Consider the following 16,353-nt stretch of genomic DNA (forward strand, 5'->3'; position numbering starts at 1 on the left):
ATGTGTGTCAAAGTCAACAATCAAGAGAAGACTTCACCAGAGTGAATACAGAGGGTTCACTACAAGATGTAAACCATTGGAGAGCCTCAAAAACCGGAAGGCCAGATTAGAGTTTGCCAAACAACATCTAAAAAAGCCTTCACATTTCTGGAACAACATCTTATGGACAGATGAGACAAAGATCAACTTGTACCAGAGTGATGGGAAGAGAAGAGTATGGAGAAGGAAAGGAACTGCTCATGATCCAAAGCATACCACCTCATCAGTGAAGTATGGTGGTGGTAGTGTCATGGTGTGGGCATGTATGGCTGCCAATGGAACTGGTTCTCTTGTATTTATTGATGATGTGACTGCTGACAAAAGCAGCAGGATGAATTCTGAAGTGTTTCGGGCAATATTATCTGCTCATATTCAGCCAAATGCTTCAGAACTCATTGGACGGCGCTTCACAGTGCAGATGGACAATGACCCGAAGCATACTGCGAAAGCAACCAAAGAGTCTTTTAAGGGAAAGAAGTGGAATGTTATGCAATGGCCAAGTCAATCACCTGACATGAATCCGATTGAGCATGCATTTCACTTGCTGAAGACAAAACTGAAGGGAAAATGCCCCAAGAACAAGCAGGAACTGAAGACAGTTGCAGTAGAGGCCTGGCAGAGCATCACCAGGGATGAAACTCAGCGTCTGGTGATGTCTATGCGTTCCAGACTTCAGGCTGTAATTGATTGCAAAGGATTTGCAACCAAGTATTAAAAAGTGAAAGTTTGATTTATGAATTGTTAATCTGTCCCATTACTTTTGGTCCCTTAAAAAGTGGGAGGCACATATACAAACTGTTGTAATTCCTACACCGTTCACCTGATTTGGATGTAAATACCCTCAAATTAAAGCTGAAAGTCTGCAGTTAAAGCACATCTTGTTCGTTTCATTTCAACTCCATTGTGGTGGTGTATAGAGCCAAAAAGATTAGAATTGTGTCGATGTCCCAATATTTATGGACCTGACTGTATATGGTTGTGAGTGATTATTGGTTGTTTTATTGCTTAGAGTACATGCAGCTTTTATTTCATGTTGGTCTTGTATAAAAAAGGATGCCTGAATCCTTGAATCTTTGGACATTTGACACCTTTTAATGATGCCCACTTCTTGTGTTGAATGGAATATTTAAAAAAGCAACTAGTTATTTATTACTTAACCCCATTACAGGCAGAGCAGAATCCCATTCTTCAAACTATTAAGCTGACAAAGCAGTCTTTTTATAGTGTATATATTTTATGCAATACCTGTTGCAGAAGTGACCAACTGTGTAGCAAGATGTCTGAAAGTCCAATATTGTCCTTATTATCACCTTTTGTTTTCTTCAACATTATTTGTTGAGGACCAACAGTTTTTTGCCTAATTATATGCCCCCTTCCCCTTGTTTATAATGTGGCAGGTGCTCTCTGCAGCCACCATTGTCGCTAAGCACACCTCGGCACTGTGCAACGCCTGCCGTCTGGCTTCCTCCAAGACAACCAACCCAGTTGCCAAGAGGCACTTTGTCCAGTCTGCCAAGGAGGTGGCCAACAGCACCGCCAACTTGGTCAAAACCATCAAGGTAGGATTTATTTGCCAGTTTTGTCAAAAGGTTGGCTCTGTCCCCTAATTGGCTCCCCACAGTATAGATATGGATTTAACTTTGACAGTAATGTCCTTTTGTAATTGATGCGGGAGGATTTGTTGAGCGATTGGGATTGATATTGGCTCATATTTGTTCCCACAAATAATTTCTATCAAACCTCCTTCAGTGATTTGTTTAATTGTTGACTCTTGGCTTAGATAACTTAATAGGCATTCATATTCTGTCTCTCTACTTTTTTAGGCTTTAGATGGTGATTTCTCGGAAGAAAACAGGAGCAAGTGTCGAGTCGCCACGGCTCCGCTAATCGAAGCTGTTGAAAACCTGACAACATTTGCTTCCAACCCAGAGTTTGCCAGCATCCCAGCTAAAATCAGCAATGAGGTAAAGCCATGTGAACATTAGTGTTCGTAGTATTCATGCACAGCTCCTACATGTATTATTAAACCAATAGAGGTTTGTCAAAAAATTGTGGCAGATGCTGGAAAAAAACAGGATATTGTAATAAATGCATACATTTCTACGTCCTCACTAAAGTTCACTTTGTTTTTTTGTAGGGCTTTGCGGCACAGGAGCCCATCCTCCAATCAGCACGCTCCATGCTTGACAGCTCCACCTACTTGCTCAAGACTGCACGCTCATTGGTTATCAATCCCAAAGACCCGCCCACCTGGTCTGTTCTGGCTGGTCACTCTCGCACTGTGTCCGACTCCATCAAGAGTCTCATCACGGCCATCCGGTTAGTGAGCGATAATGTATTCTGATGTAACAAATGGGAAACTAAAGGAAGGGATGGGTGACAAAATACAGTATCTAAATGGCAAACTTTACATGCAAATGAGTGGTTCAACATTGTGGGAAATGTTCTTATATGACATACTTTGTACATATACACAACTCTTGTGTCAGTACGGTAACTATGAAGTTAACGCCTGCAGCCGCTTAGCTTAGCACAAACATCTGCCTACCAGCACCTCCAAAGCTCACTAATTAATACAATATATTTTGTTTGTTTAATCTGTAACAAAAAACGTATTTTAAAAACAACACGTTTTGGTGTTACGGGTAGCTATGTGACTATTTCACGACCAGGAGCAGCGACTTCCTGGAGTCTTTTTGTTGTCGTTAGGTTGCCAAGCAAACTCCAGAAAGTTACAAAAACATCATCATTTTGATAATTTACCCTATATTTACACCATTGTACTCTGTTTCCCTGCAGTGATGTAGTTATTTCTGAATACACAAATGGGGATTATGGGAGGTGAAAATTATAATTAATTTTTGATTCATTCAACTTTTCATACATTGCTCTATAAAACGCCTGTGAGACTAATGCAGCGTCCTTGACAAAGGATGCCCAAATGCTATAATAAATGGTTGCTCATATACCTCAACAGTTTAAATTTGTAATCTCCTCTTTCACACCTTTTGTACCTGACCTTGGTCAGAACAAAACTGATGCCCATGAGGAACTGATTCCCAGTGTCAAACGCACTTAATTTTAAGGTTCCTGCTTGGCTCGGAATATCTGCACATTAGCATTCACACGCAGCCAGCTTAGCATCTTAAATTCTGATGCCCTTATCACAGTCTTTCTTTATAGCCTGCAAATTATGTACTGGGAGTTTGGCCTGGGCCTTTTCATAGAATTCAGTGATACACTACGGTGCCAAAGAACACTAATGGGAATGGATTCCTGCATCCTGCAAAAGCCAACCTCATTACTTTGTTAGTCTCATTACACGCATAGATGAGGTTTTATTTTAGTTTTACTTTTAGTGTGCCACCATGCATGGAAATGGGTGTATAACTACACTTATTTTACCCATGTGGCTGCTGCCCCAGACCACTCAGAGGCCTCAAAGCTAATTTGGCTGCCCTGTTTGATCTGCCTGCGTAGTGATGAGACCCTACAGGGCACATTACAGCTGCGTGACCTGAGCAGCAATGAGATGAGAAGATGTTCAAGAGACATCCTGGAACCTGTCTGTGTTTTAATAAGTGTTGGTTATGTTAACATTTGCACTTCTTTTCTCTCTTCCTGTCTTCCAATATGTCTCTTTTTCCTTTCTTTGTCACCCTCTCTGTCCCATTCCCCCCCCTATATATATCATCTTTCAACTTCTTTCTCATTTCTGTTTCCAATCATTTTAATGCTTTCTGTTTCTCTTCTTTTCCTGTTCCTGTTTTATTCTAAGGGACAAGGCCCCAGGCCAGCGGGAGTGCGACTCATCAATTGATAACATCAACAAATGTATCCGGGACCTTGAGCAGGCCTCTCTGGCAGCAGTCAGCCAGAACTTAGCCAGCAGGGACGATATCTCACTGGAGGTAAGCAACCATCAGGAAATAACTTGACATTTTTTTTCACAGACTAACTACCGGTATCTTTCTCTGTTTGCACAAATGTTCTGCAGTGCAAACCCGTGTTTTTATTGATCCTTCTAGTAGCAAACCTGCAGTACAGTGTGCATCCCCCCTGGATCTGTATGCCCCTATACCTGAGATTTGTATATTTCAATGCAGAACTTGGCACAGAGCAGTTTTTGGCACTTGCACCAGTGTTGTTGCATTATAAAGAGTTATAATTTACATATTAGAAGTGGCTTGGGGCAAATATTGCCCTGTTTAGTTTCCTGCCTATTGCTTTTTAGCTGCTGACTAATTTGAATGTACCTCTGTCTCACATAAAAAGCAAGACAAAAACTAATTTCTTTTTTTCTTCTCTTCAGGCGCTACAAGAGCAGCTGACGTCCACTGTGCAGGAAATTGGCCACTTAATTGACCCCGTTTCCACCGCTGCCAGAGGCGAAGCTTCCCAACTAGGACATAAGGTATATAGGGCAGGGAGTTAATTACTTTACTTAAATACCGTGGCTGTGGAGCAACACATTAATACTTTTTTAATGGGTAGCAGTATTACACATTTCCACGTGTTAGGTGTAGTATGTCGAGACAAAATTAGTATTCACTATCTTACCATAGTATAATTTACTTCATTTAATATATGTTTTGCTTTACTGTTTCATAGGCAATGCACTTTCTTCAGCCAGTACATATGTCTAAATGCTCTCTTCTCTCTTTAAATGACCATTGATGGTGTTCAATGACTGTAACTCTTCTTGTCCATTTGAAAATTTAGCATTTGCTGAGAAATTGAGGAGTTCTCACAGAACTGGTTAAAAGTCTTTCGTCCCTTTGCCTCAGGTGACCCAGTTGGCCCGTTACTTTGAACCGCTGATCAAGGCCTCTGTGGGTGTAACATCCAAGCTGAGGGATCACCAGCAACAGATGACTTTCATGGACCAAACTAAGACCCTGGCTGAGTCTGCCCTGCAGATGCTCTACGCTGCCAAGGAGGGTGGAGGAAACCCAAAGGTATAACCATTTAGCTCTTTCTTGTATGTTGCTGCTTCACCCCTGGAAGGATTATCTGGACACTGTTTTTAATTTAATCAGAATTAGGTTTATTGCTAAGTTGATTTTTAACATACAGTACAAGGAATTTGCCCTGGTGTTTTGGTGCGTAACAATAATCCTATATATATAATATACAAGTGCCCTTGTGTCTTGGTGTCACACTTCACAGGCATCACATACCCATGATGCCATAGCAGAGGCAGCCCAGCTCATGAAGGAAGCGGTTGATGATATCATGCTGACACTGAATGAGGCTGCGAGTGAAGTGGGAATGGTGGGAGGAATGGTGGAGTCCATCGCAGAGGCCATGGCCAAGGTAAGTGTTGCTGAGCAGGGTGTGTCTCACAGGATGTTTGATGCTTGGGCTCAGTGCACGCACCGGAACGTGGCTATTAGTTTTACATTTGGCTGGATACCAAGATTGTGATTGGTCAAATTACTTCACACTGTCTAGTTCTTTAATAAGACTTCAGAGCTGCCACATACAGTCATCTCCTCCATCCACTCGTCCACTGGCAATAGACTAAGCAGAAAAGCCCAGACATCCTTCTCTGGTTTTCCTTTTCCACTTTATGCTGCACCGCTTACCGAAATTAAGTGAGGACAAAATTGTGGTTTTCTGCGACTCCACATCACGTTACCATTTCGACATGATCTAAATGAGTTGGCAAAATTGCATAGAGGTATATATCTTGTTTTGGCAAGGGCCACAATTGAAAGAGCCAAAATACTGTTGAGAAAACAGGGCAAATATATCGGTTAAAAGGTTAGTGAGTACATTGAATACAGAGTACACAGAACTGGCAGGAAAGCAGCCAACATTTTCTAATTTAGATGTCCTTTTTTTTCCATTTTTTTTATTTTTTTTTACTCATGATTTCTTTTTCCTGCGTTCCTTGATTACAGTGTCTCCTAGGCATCATAACAAGTCACTGATTTAGCATATTAATACAAATGACACCATTTAAGCAGAGGGAAATTGACTGTACACACAGCCAGTGTTAGGCCTTTAGACCATCTTTCCAATTAACAGTCCAAAACTATTGGCAAAGTTGTGAAGCAAGAAAACAACATTTTATCTCAAGTACAGACAGAATAGCATCAACTAATTACATCCCTCCTCTTCTCTCTGAGTGAGACTTATCGCAGGAGTGGAAAAAGTGCCTCAGGTGTGGGGGGTCACCAGAGGGAACAGCATCACCTTTTTGTGGCACGTCATGAATAATTAATGAAAGTGGTCCATTTTGGATCAGCATGATGAGGGTGTTTTTTTGTCCGCGTGTCACTCAACGTGTGCAAGTCACATGTTGATTAAAAGAAGATAATCCTATTAGATAATCCATCAGCATAATGGCCACTCTCTGCAGAGGTGATTTAAAGGCTTTTCTGCTGAACTATTAGTCACTAAGTCGAGACCGCAGATTCTAAGGCGCTATCTCACTCGGGGCATTAAGCATACATGTACTTGCGATATTGTAGATTAGTTTCGACACCAGCATGCATTCCCCGCATGGCGTCATCTGTATCGTCTCCTCAGCTTCGCTGTGATGCTGAGCGCTGTCTAATTTAGCAGAAATGCTAGAAACATAATGTATGCACTGCAAGCTGCTGATGAAATGTTTTTGTGGCTGATGCTATTTTAAAGCTGTAATTACAGAGTGGATTTGGTTGATAACTCATGAGTGTTTCTCATTCATTCTGAGTGTTTATTTGAATAAAAAAATTGCGTTAATGTTGGTTTGCAGATGAACTGATTCCTCCGCACCTGCCAGAATTATTATGATTAAAGGGTAGATTAGAGTGAACAAGCCACTGCAACTTAAGAGCTGCATGATTGATTGTCTTCATGTTTGAAGATGTTTGTACCTTTTGTGAAGGACAAACCAATCATGCCTATAATGAAAATTGCAGTACCGTTTAACTGTGTGTGTGTGTGTGTGTGTGTGTGTGTGTGTGTGTGTGTGTGTGTGTGCGTGCATCCTTAGCTGGATGAAGGTACACCGCCTCAACCTGAGGGCTCATTTGTAGATTACCAGACCAGTATGGTGAAACACTCTAAGGCTATTGCTGTCACTGCTCAGGAAATGGTAAGTCTTCAAAATAATTGCTTACATTGTTGAACTGTTTTGAAAATATAACCGTGACTCTGGAATACATTTTCGTTCATTAGATGGGGAGGAAAAAAAAACAAAAAAACTTTAATATGAAATGTTTTCTGTATCAAAATAAAACCAGCCTCAGTATTACCACCTGCTTTGTGTCATATATACTGTCTTTATATGGAACACGTTTAGCGCTTTATAACCAAGAACGTTATTATTGAACAGGCAGCCCCTTCGTGTACAGTTTATTAACAAGGAGCCCAGAGGGGCAATGGAGTAAACGTGTGTGTTTTAGTTTGGACCGACAGTCGGTGTGTGTTTATCTCCCAGATGACCAAATCAGTGACGTGTCCAGACGAGCTGGGAGGCCTGGCCTCTCAGGTCACTGTGGACTACAGCCAGCTGGCCGTTCAGGGACGACTGGCTGCTTACACAGCTGAGCCAGAAGAGGTGAGGATGGCCTGGGTGTCACCCAATGACAGATTGTCTTCCCTATTATACAGCTCGGCTACATCATTGACACGTATAGCTGCATGTGTATAAAAAATGGGATGTGAACAATTGGCACACAGGAGAAATGTCATGGTGGAGCTGAGACACATTTTCTGTTTAACCATTTACAGTACCGGTTTAATGGTGCCCTAAATTGTCTCTCACAAACTGGATTCCCTTTTTCTGCACAAGGATAATAGCTCAGTAAATTTGTACTGTACCGTGTTCTCTGTCTTCCAGATCGGTTTCCAGATTAAGACCCGAGTGCAGGAGCTTGGACACGGCTGCATCTTCCTGGTCCAGAAGGCTGGAGCTCTGCAGATCACTCCCTCTGATGGCTTCACCAAACGAGAGCTCATTGAATGTGCCCGTGCAGTCACAGAGAAGGTTCAGTATTATCTTATCATTAATTAATCTGGGTTCGAATTGTGTTATCTTTTATTTCTAAGAAATACAGTACATTGTTCTGTCAATTATTGTCTGATGAATTATTTATATCCTATATTGATTATCTAAGTTGCTCCTTACATTAACCCAATATATTACTTTTCTATCTTCAAGTATATTAAAACAAAATCCCTCAGGGCTGGAGGTTTTCCTGCTCGGTCTCGTATGATCCACTCCAAACTAACTCTGTACAATGTTCCTCTTTACTGGAATAGTAAAGCATTATTTTCTAGCTGTATACTTTACACCAAGTGATTCTGCTGTCGTGGAATCAACAATATAAGGGGGTTAGTGCTATAATTCGTTTTATCACATGCTTCCTGAATTAATACATTTTGGAAGAAACCATTTGCTAACGGCATGCTTTAGCTTCAAAGGCTGGCTGTTTATTTCATTGTCCTTGGCAAAATACATTACTCTGCAGACTGTAAATAATTCATGCTTAAGTATTGCACCAATCATATTCAAGCAGTCCAGCAACATCGCACCGATGTGGCTTGTGAATGCAAACAAATTCTTTCAGAGATTTTAGCAGTGGGGAATCCCCACAGTTTTGCTGTATAGGTTGTAAATTATGACTCTTTTTTAAATTTATTTTGCTTAACCTCCTAATGACAAGAGAACATGGTTGTGTATGTAACATGTCATGCTTGCTCTGTTTTGATCCCCTAACCCAACTTCAAGTAGACATTTTCTTTTAGTAGCAAGAGTCTGGAAAACATCAGTTAATCATTTTCTCCTGCCACTCAGGCATCTGCGAGGAAAGCAAATGGAGTCGAAACCAGTTTGACACATACTCATTTCACTCAGTGAGTGATGTTGTGCATTGCTCTGCGCCGACATGGTGTTTTGCTGTCGCAGCAAAAATTGGAATCCTCTTGCGACTAGTGTTTTGGGCTTCTCGGTTGAATGCATTATTTGTCACGTTCCAAGGAGATGCATTTCACAAACAATGCAGAAGGGAAGTGTTTGTCAGAATCCATAGCAGTGTGTTGCTTTTTTCCTGCTCCGTTTTGACCAGTAAAGGTGTGTTCAAGTCCACTCCAACTGACCAAAATGTAGTAATACTACTTTACAGTAAGAAACCAATTGAAAAAAAAATTATAAATTGGTTGCATACAACATAGGTAAAATACACTAATCCAGCTGCTTTTCAAACAGTTACGGTATGTAAAATGCACTTCCTGCCTTAGGTCAGATTTCTGCATATCCTCATCTGTATGATTATAGGATGTGATGTCTGTGTGTGTCCTCAGGTGTCCTTGGTGCTCTCGGCCCTCCAGGCAGGCAACAAGGGCACTCAGGCCTGCATCACAGCAGCCAGCGCAGTGTCTGGCATCATCGCCGATCTGGACACCACCATCATGTTTGCCTCCGCCGGCACACTCAATGCAGAGAATGACGAGTCCTTCGCTGACCACAGGTTAGAGCTGGAAATGTGACCGATTGCGTCTGCATACAAATACAACTGTGCGAGACAACCACTAAGTCTACAAGACTTGACTGGAGTCTAGGATTTGCCCTCTGGTTATCGTTCATCTGAAACTGACAGAATGACATATTAGCTGGTGAACAGGGTGCAGGAAGTCTCCGGAGTTAGAAACTACAAATAACCCTCAGGGTTTCAAATATAGAGGAAGTGTCACATATTTACTCCTCTTGGTCTTGGACAAAAGACTCTTGGAGGCAGGATTCCCATGGTGTTATTTAAAACAAAACAAAAAAAAGTATGAAATAATTCTGGTTATTTTCTGTGAAATCCCACATTGTTGTGCAAATGTTTAGTAAAAGTGTCCATAATCTGACTGACTTGTGGCTGAGTTATTTTTGAATGAATTTAATTCAAAGAGATATATATCTAATGATCCAAGAAAAGACTATGCCGCTATGACCAGAAATGATTAACCTAGATCCTTACAGATAACTGTTTTGTGAAATTGTACTGTACCTAACTGAAGAATCATGAAAGCAGAAATGAAGAGAAGCCCTGCTGGGGCAGGATGAAAGAGAATGGAATAACTTCAAATTATGTCACGCAGCTCGCTTAAGAATCAAGAAGAAACTTTGCAGCAGCTTCCTGCAGTTTCTCTTGTCAATTTTAGAGTAATAACAGACTTGACTCGTGACATGATCCTACCTATCCTCAATGTCTTTGATATGATGACTGTGATTTACACACATTTACATTATTATTTCTGCTGTAGTAAGATGCCTAGATCAGGGCTTCAGTCATTGAAAGAATATCCTACACTTTTGTCTTCCTTCTTTTTCTGCCTCCAACATCTTCTCTCTCAGGGAAAACATTTTGAAGACGGCCAAAGCTCTGGTGGAGGACACAAAGATGCTGGTGTCTGGTGCAGCTTCCGGTCAGGACAGGTTGGCTCAGGCCGCCCAGTCTTCTGCCAAAACCATTACCCAGCTCACAGATGTGGTCAAACTGGGAGCTGCCAGTATTGGCTCTGATGACCCTGAGACACAGGTTAGCCAGTCTCGTTTGTCTTCCCTCAGCTTTCTGTTTGTCCTTTATTCACTGTCTTATCAGAGATATGGAAGAATGAACCGTGAATGGCGATAACCTTTTCAGTGTTTTGTCTCTTTCCCAGGCTGAGTTGTAACAAATTGGTGTCTATCTGCGTGTCCTTTCTCTAGGTGGTTCTGATAAATGCAATCAAAGATGTGGCCAAGGCGCTGGCTGAGCTCATTAGTGCCACCAAGTGTGCCGCTGGCAAGGCAGCAGACGATCCGTCTATGTACCAGCTGAAGAGCGCTGCCAAGGTGAGGGGATCAGGGAGTCTGCAGGTCCTGAAACTATGGCATTTTACTTAAAAGGCCTCCAGAGGTTATGTATACAGTTAAACATGGTGTCTATGTCTTGAAATATTAAATTAGCATAATCAAATCAGTTGTGATAACTTGTTTTCTAATAGGCAACCATTGCGCTTATTTTTTTTCTGTTTTCTCCAGTGAGTATAATGGTCTTATTTTTCCCTTGCAGCTGATATGAAAAAGGTGTATTACAAAATATCACATTCTGTATGCATAGCAGGCATCCCCCTCTTGCTCAGACAGTGCCATTAATCAGCTACAGCACCTGTTATTATGAAACCTGTTTACATGAGTTAAACTAAAGACTGTGTCTCAGTAATGTAAATAGCCAGGAAATTGATCATTTGGATAGCAGGAAACTGGGATATAATAAATCATCTGAATCCTTGGATTCAACACACATGCAGCGTAAATTTTCAAAGCCACGTAATCCACCGCTGACACTGCTGGTTGCTCATTATCACCTCAAACTGTGAAGTTTGGAGGGAAGAAAAGTCTGTTTTCACAGCTCAGCGTGTCTTGGAGTCTTTAACAACATGCCTTGCAGGCAATTTAAAGGACCTGAAGTGAAAAAAATCTTGTAAACCATTTGTAAGTTTGGGCTTCAAGTCTCGAGGGCAATGAGCTTTCCTGCATGGGTGCTGTGCGCCCCCTAACTGTAAGTTTGATGTAGTACACCCTCGTAGTCCTGTGCAATGCTTGAACCATTGAAGAAAACACTCTGGGCTTTTAGCCATGATCATACAAAAAAGTTTGCTAAATATGCTTGCAATGTAAGACATTTTAGGTGGAGCCACTGAGACATGTATAGTGTTAGCTGTCCTATTGTTGCAGTGTAAACCATCACTGGATGTGGCGATATGTGTGTATCAGTTGTTTTTGCCTCCGTCTTTGTTTGTATTTGTCATAGTCTTTCTCTCCTCAATATCACAGATATAAACTAATAATCTTTTTCCTCATTGAATCAAAATGGATTGAACTATACTTCCCGGGTCATCTACTCTGATGCACATAATTTGGTTGCATTGGTCATCATGACACATAAACATGCTCTAGTGCTCCATCCTCATTGCTGTGAAATGTTGATGTGAATGAACGATTGATTTACTTCACTTTTTGTGTTCTTTTGTCTGTGTGTGTGATGATATTTGTAGGTGATGGTTACCAACGTGACTTCCCTGCTGAAGACAGTCAAGGCTGTAGAGGACGAGGCCACTCGGGGCACCAGAGCACTGGAGGCCACCATCGAGTGTATCAAACAGGAATTGGCGGTGAGGACGGGTGCAGATGCATGTGAAAGGAAGGATATTGGACAACAGTATAGACCTGGGCGATATTTATTTTTACTTTTTAATGAACCCCAGTGGGGAAATTACAATTTTTTTTCACTACACCCACTGCAGGCCTGAAATACACACACATGCTCAGGTCCTATACATGCACAAATGGAGAGATGTCAGAGTGAGGGTGCTGCAAATGCTGGACAGGCCCCCTACCCCCCGAGCAGTTGGTGGGGTTTGGTACCTTGCTCAAGAGCACCTTGGCAGTGCCCAGGTGGTGAACTGGCACATCTCCAGCTATCAGTGCACACTCTGTACTTTGGTCTGTACGGGGACTTGAACCGGCGACCCTCCTGTTCCCAACCCAACTCCCTACGGGCTGAGCTGCTGCCACCCCAAAAATGGGAAATAAATCAAATATCACAATATTTTTGACCAAATACATCAATGTCGATATTGTATGGTTGACTATTGGTGCTTTCACAAAATATTTACACAATTAGAGTTTTGATAAATAATCACCAATAATGTAGATACAATGACTAAGTGGGTAAAGGCAAATAATAAAACGGCTAGTAAGCCTGGTAAGTTCAGAAAATGACATCACTTTACTGTAATGCAGCCTTTAAAACCAGGAATCAGTCTCATATCACGTTATTACGATATCCAAAATGTAAGACAATCTGGCCTCGTATATCGATGTCGATATAATATCTATATTTTACCCAGCCCTACAACAGTATCACCCGTGTGACCAATATTACATATGACGGATTGATGCTGAATTATGGATTTGATGATTTAAGAATAATATTTTGGCTTTTTGCCTTTTAAATTAAACTAATCTTGAATAAGTCAAGGGGCTTACTCTGCAAACTCTAATAAGTTTTGTTGTACTGGAGATACGTTTTTTTTTTTTTTTTTTTAAGTCTCCCAATCAAATTTGTACACTACCTGTCAGATGACACCCACCCACTTTGTCGTCCCCAGGTGTTTCAATCGAGGGATGCTCCCAACAAGACGACCACACCCGAGGAGTTCATTCGCATGACTAAGGGCATCACCATGGCAACTGCTAAAGCAGTGGCTGCGGGGAACTCTGCCCGGCAAGAGGACATCATCCATACAGCCAACCTCAGTCGCAAGGCTATTTCAGACATGCTCACTACCTGCAAGGTTCTTTTTTCCCCTTATAGAAGAATTCATACATGTCTTCATGTCATTACATGATGTCTAAAATACAGTGGCACTCATAAGTTTATGAACCCATGCTAAAGTTGACTAAAAAGAGGAATAAAAAAAATCATCTTTAGGAAATTGATCTTAATGCCTTAATTAAAAAAATTAGGAAAAATCCAATCTTTAAGGACACCAATTCTTTGTGAATGAATAATGTATCGTAAATAAATAAATGTTCTTCCTTAAAATACAGGGGGCATAAGTAAGTACACCCCTATGTTAAATTCCCATAGAGGCAGGCAGATTTTTATTTTTAAAGGCCAGTTATTACATGGATCAGGATACTATGCATCCTGATAAAGTTCCCTTGGTCTTTGGAATTAAAACAGCCCCACATCATCACATCCCCTTCACCATACCTAGAGATTGGCATGGTTTTATTTCAGTTAGTCTAATAGCTGGTTTGATTTGCATTGAGAGATGATTTTATGGAAAGTACCCCATGCCAATCTGTAGGTATGGTGAAGGGGATGTGATGAATGTGGGGCTGTTTTAATTCCAAAGGCCAAGGGAACTTTATCAGGATGCATAGTATCCTGGATCCATGAAATAACTGGCCTTTAAAAATAAAAATCTGCCTGCCTCTATGGGAATTTAACATAGGGGTGTACTTACTTATGCCCCCTGTATTTTAAGGAAGAACATTTATTTATTTATTTATGATACATTATTCATTCACAAAGAATTGGTGTCCTTAAAGGTTGGATTTTTCCTCATTTTTTTAATTAAGGCATTAAGATCAATTTCCAAAAGATGATTCTTTTTTTTCTTTTTTATTCCTCTTTTTAGTTAACTTTAGCATGGGTTCATTAACGTATGAGTGCCACTGTATATACTTTTTATATATATATTTATTCATAAAAGGAAAGTTTATCATTCCTGTTGAATCTAGAGCATATATGTTTGTTTCAGCAAGCGGCCTATCATCCAGAAGTCAGTGAGGAGGTGAAGAACAGAGCGCTGATGTTCGGATCAGAGTGTACAACTGGATACATCGATCTACTGGAACAAGTTCTATTGGTAGGTTGAACAGTGTAGTATCTTCAGAGAGAGATATATTCTTTATTAGCATTTACAAGTAAGACATTATGCTCCGCTTAATTTCCCCCCCCCCTTCATGTTTCTCTCCCTTATTTTCCAATATAGAAAAGATTTGACCGTATGTACTGTATGAAAGTTATCAGATCAGTTGTTTATTTTGTATCTGATTTTTCAACTATATGATGCTCTCAGTGAAATATTCAAACCCGAGATGTCATCATTTTATGAGTGCACAGTTCCGTAAACTGAAAACATTCTAGATTTCGCTCATGAATCTTTATATGCATTTATCTGATGTTCAGCCTGACATATTTGATATATTCAGAATTTGTGGGACATTTGCTAAGTTTTGTGGTTTGAGGCAATGATGCTTGGCCACACAGATTTTGTAAGGTTGGAGAATAGAGTTTTAGGTGTTAATGAAAATACAATATAATTTAGTTTAGGTGTGCCCCCCCCCCCCTTTTTAAGCAGAATAGTCTGTTCTTTTTATTTTCTTCGTTTTTTTAAAAGGTTTAAAGATTTTTTGTGGCATTTTTAGGCCTTTATTAGATAGGACAGCTTAGACATGAAAGGGGAGAGAGTTGGGGAATGACACGCAGCACAGGGCTGCAGGTCAGAACCGAACCTGCGGCCGCCGCGGCAAGGACCGAGCCTCTGTACATGGGTGCACGCTCTACCAGGTGGACCACCCAGGCACCCAAATAGTCTGTTCTTAATGTGTGTGTGTGTGTGTGTATGGGTGTTTGTGTGTGTGTAGGTCCTGCAGAAGCCCACTGCAGATCAGAAGCAACATCTGGCAGCTCGCTCCAAACGTGTGGCGGGAGCTGTCACAGAGCTCATCCAGACCGCTGAGGCCATGAAAGGTAAGGGCTCATACACACTTCACATACTTCTCACGCTGACTCCTTTACAGTGTTATATGTGATAAACTCAAATAATCTATCAATAACTTTGATTTCTTTACTAATGAGGCTTCCAACAAAATCTGGCATTGTTTATAATCCCCCAGTAGGAGGCTACTGCACCTATAAGAGAATTTCCCAAATAAATGGCAAAACATTCCTTTAAACAATATAATATAAAGTAATATCCCTGTCCTCTTTCTCTTGCTACAGATGGAGGTAAGTTAGCATTGTTTTCTGTACTGTGACTTATTTCACCAGTTGTGAGCTGTTCGACACCTTCTCTCCTCAGCGCTAACATTGACTCATTTTGAAATCCAGCTGCTCTGTCAGCTCCATCCATCGCGCTTCGTTTCATGTGCAATCTCATTTAAAATATAAATCACTCCATCTTCATTGCATTGAATGACAGTTTGTGGCCTCCATCAGCTATGCATGGGATGCAGTGATGTGTGGCACTCTCTTTTTTTTTTTTCTTTTTTTTTCTTCTTCTGTGTGATCACAGTGTTGTGGTTGTGGGGCATGATCTTTTGACACACTGCCTTTGTGGATTTTTTCTTTTTTTTTCTTTTTTTTTAAATCCTATGTTCAAATTGAAATCTTAATCTTAATTCCGTGTGTGTGTGCGCGCCTCAGGTTCAGAGTGGGTGGACCCCGAGGATCCAACAGTGATTGCAGAGACGGAGCTGCTCGGAGCAGCAGCGTCCATCGAAGCGGCAGCAAAGAAGCTGGAGCAGCTCAAACCCCGAGCCAAGCCCAAGGTGGGTGACCACTTGACTCATAACACACTGGGACTTTGTCAGTGTATGGAGAGGTGAAGGGGATAAGGCCATAACTCTGTGTTAGAGGCTTTCCCAACTAAAATAATCATTATGAAACGCTATATCACAGCAAGTTAAATACAAGTGTTCATTACAATGGTTAATACATATATATGTATAGATATTGATTTTGCAAGATGGCCTCCTTTTAAAATTGTATT

The 16,353-nt window shown here is 41.0% G+C and overlaps 1 protein-coding gene across 1 annotated transcript in view; it reads left to right on the top strand.

The window, feature by feature from the left end:
- The window catches only part of tln2a (talin 2a), a 93,060-nt gene that overhangs the window by 73,976 nt on the left and 2,731 nt on the right, over positions 1-16,353 (top strand). Inside the window, exons 37-54 of the mRNA XM_078251936.1 lie at positions 1,437-1,598; positions 1,863-2,003; positions 2,177-2,358; positions 3,818-3,950; positions 4,352-4,453; positions 4,827-4,997; positions 5,209-5,355; positions 7,025-7,126; positions 7,472-7,591; positions 7,874-8,020; positions 9,337-9,503; positions 10,376-10,559; positions 10,730-10,855; positions 12,061-12,177; positions 13,177-13,362; positions 14,338-14,445; positions 15,227-15,332; positions 16,008-16,132. Of these exons, the coding sequence (XP_078108062.1) occupies positions 1,437-1,598; positions 1,863-2,003; positions 2,177-2,358; positions 3,818-3,950; positions 4,352-4,453; positions 4,827-4,997; positions 5,209-5,355; positions 7,025-7,126; positions 7,472-7,591; positions 7,874-8,020; positions 9,337-9,503; positions 10,376-10,559; positions 10,730-10,855; positions 12,061-12,177; positions 13,177-13,362; positions 14,338-14,445; positions 15,227-15,332; positions 16,008-16,132 (2,526 nt within the window). The remainder of the gene's footprint in view (positions 1-1,436; positions 1,599-1,862; positions 2,004-2,176; positions 2,359-3,817; positions 3,951-4,351; positions 4,454-4,826; positions 4,998-5,208; positions 5,356-7,024; positions 7,127-7,471; positions 7,592-7,873; positions 8,021-9,336; positions 9,504-10,375; positions 10,560-10,729; positions 10,856-12,060; positions 12,178-13,176; positions 13,363-14,337; positions 14,446-15,226; positions 15,333-16,007; positions 16,133-16,353) is intronic.

This window comes from Sander vitreus, chromosome 1 (assembly GCF_031162955.1).
Source record: "Sander vitreus isolate 19-12246 chromosome 1, sanVit1, whole genome shotgun sequence".
Lineage (NCBI taxonomy): Eukaryota > Metazoa > Chordata > Actinopteri > Perciformes > Percidae > Sander > Sander vitreus.